This window comes from Lycium barbarum, chromosome 8 (genome assembly GCF_019175385.1).
Source record: "Lycium barbarum isolate Lr01 chromosome 8, ASM1917538v2, whole genome shotgun sequence".
In the NCBI taxonomy this organism is placed as follows: Eukaryota; Viridiplantae; Streptophyta; class Magnoliopsida; order Solanales; family Solanaceae; genus Lycium; species Lycium barbarum.
Window position 1 is genome coordinate 125705850 of NC_083344.1, and position 1998 is coordinate 125707847.

At 35.0% G+C, this 1998-nt stretch overlaps 1 protein-coding gene across 1 annotated transcript; it reads left to right on the plus strand.

Annotated features, from left to right (window-relative positions):
* Positions 1–598: 598 nt before the first annotated feature.
* Positions 599–907, plus strand: LOC132608303 (uncharacterized). The gene has a single exon (XM_060322344.1). It carries the CDS (start codon positions 599–601, stop codon positions 905–907), a length of 309 nt encoding a protein of 102 aa, XP_060178327.1.
* Positions 908–1998: the final 1091 nt, after the last annotated feature.

Sequence of the window (1998 nt, forward strand, 5' to 3'; positions counted from 1 at the left end):
TTTTTCAACCTTTAAGAAAAGTTTAGGGAAAGATATAAGCTAATTCTGTGAAATGACCATTTGATTAGTGTCATTAATTAGATTTCTTAATGGGTATGTCACGCACACAAAAATCATCTATTCCAGAGAGGGAGTACTCTAGACAATAAAGGCAAAAGCGGGAAGAGAACAAAGTCAAACCTATAAGTTGCGTTGCTGCTTATTGTTTGACTTTGTTATATTAACTTGCACCACCAAATTAAAGACAACTTTTTCACTTCACTTTCTTTGGTTTGACAAATATTTGAAATGTATAGTACTAACTTATATAGGGAAAAAAAAACAGTTGAACAAACGTAATATTTTCCCTTTCATCATCTCATACATTATTTCAATTTCTTTCCTGACAGTTACCTACCCCTCCACACCCCTTGAATGAACCCTTTCAACTCCCAACAATTTCACATTACTCACTCCACCTACAACTACTTCAACTCCATTTAAACAAACAAACACCCCCTTCCTAATCCTCTTACATAAACCCTACAAATACCTCCAACATTACAACATTTTCAAGAATTACAAAAACAAACATCATTATTATTTATTTCTAGCCGTAATGTCTAGTGTTCATTCATCTACCGTCTTAGCCGAGACGATGTCATGGTATTGTGCATTGTTCTTGGCAATGATGTTGGTATTGAGTTGCTGTGAGTCCAGTGAGAGTGATCAATTCATAGTGCAAATGAAGCAAGGGATGAAGCGGGCATGTGATGAGATATATGTGGTGAGAGAAGGGGAAACATTGCATACAATAAGTGAAAAGTGTGGAGATCCTTTTATTGTTGAAGAGAATCCACATATTCATGATCCTGATGATGTTTTCCCTGGCTTAGTTATCAAGATTACTCCTTTCAAGTTTCTGTAAAAAGAAAAAAATATGTAGTTTTTGTTTGCTATTTATATCTTGATGTTTGTTTAATATGCATGAGCTCATCTCTGTAATTTAATTTCCTTTTTGTTGATTTTATAAGAAATTTTACTAGGTTCTGGCATGAACAGTGGCGGAGCCAGAAATTTGATGAAGGGTGTGCAAATTTTCTTCTTACTTGTGTTAAGGGTGTACAAAATTGAATAGATACTCATTGTAGCTAACATTTAATTTATGTATACCGCGTAATTTTCCGACGAAGGGTGTGCACCTGACCACCCTTCGCCGAAGGTGGCTCCGCCCATGGGCATGAACCTTTTGGACAGGCCTCTATTTCTTTTTTCTTCTTCTCTTTCAGAGTTCATTTTATCTGTTATTATTAGTGCATGTCTCTTTGGTGAAGAAATTATATAATATTAATTTTGATCAATTCATATAAAATAGAGTATACAAGTATAACCTAAAGACAGGACATTGGGACGAAGATATGAAAGTACGACAATGCATGTCAGTTGATTTTAGGAGAAGAAATGTCTTATACTTTCACTTTCTACCAGTGAAAAATGATTGATGGCACAAATTCGTGCGTTAAAGATATATAATTGTTAATATAAAATTAGTGGAGTAGACCTTTACATGGATGAGCTGAATTTGATGGATTCTATACACACATATGTTAGTTTTTTGGGTTTTTCCTTCATACGTGGAATTGGATTAATAAACCCAATCCAATTGGACCAGGCCAATTTTGCCCAAAATTTCCTTTATATGTAGGATCAATTTAGGTCTTATTTTGACAACACAAGAGTGAATTTATAGCAGCCATATAGAGAGAAAAACGTAAGAGAGAAAACGGATTTTCGTCAAGAAATTTTCTACTACAGCAATCCTTTTTAAAATGCGTTTTCCGGTTCGTTAACCGTTGGATCGTGCTGATATTTGAACTGGGGGTTCGTTACATCTGGTTATTCGATTTAAACGGTGGAGATCGGATTTTGTGGTCTGTAGCTCCAGTTTTCTAGTACGAACAGTAGCTCATTTTTTGAGGTGATTTCTCTCCTTACTTCGCTAGTTTTGGTGCTATCTTT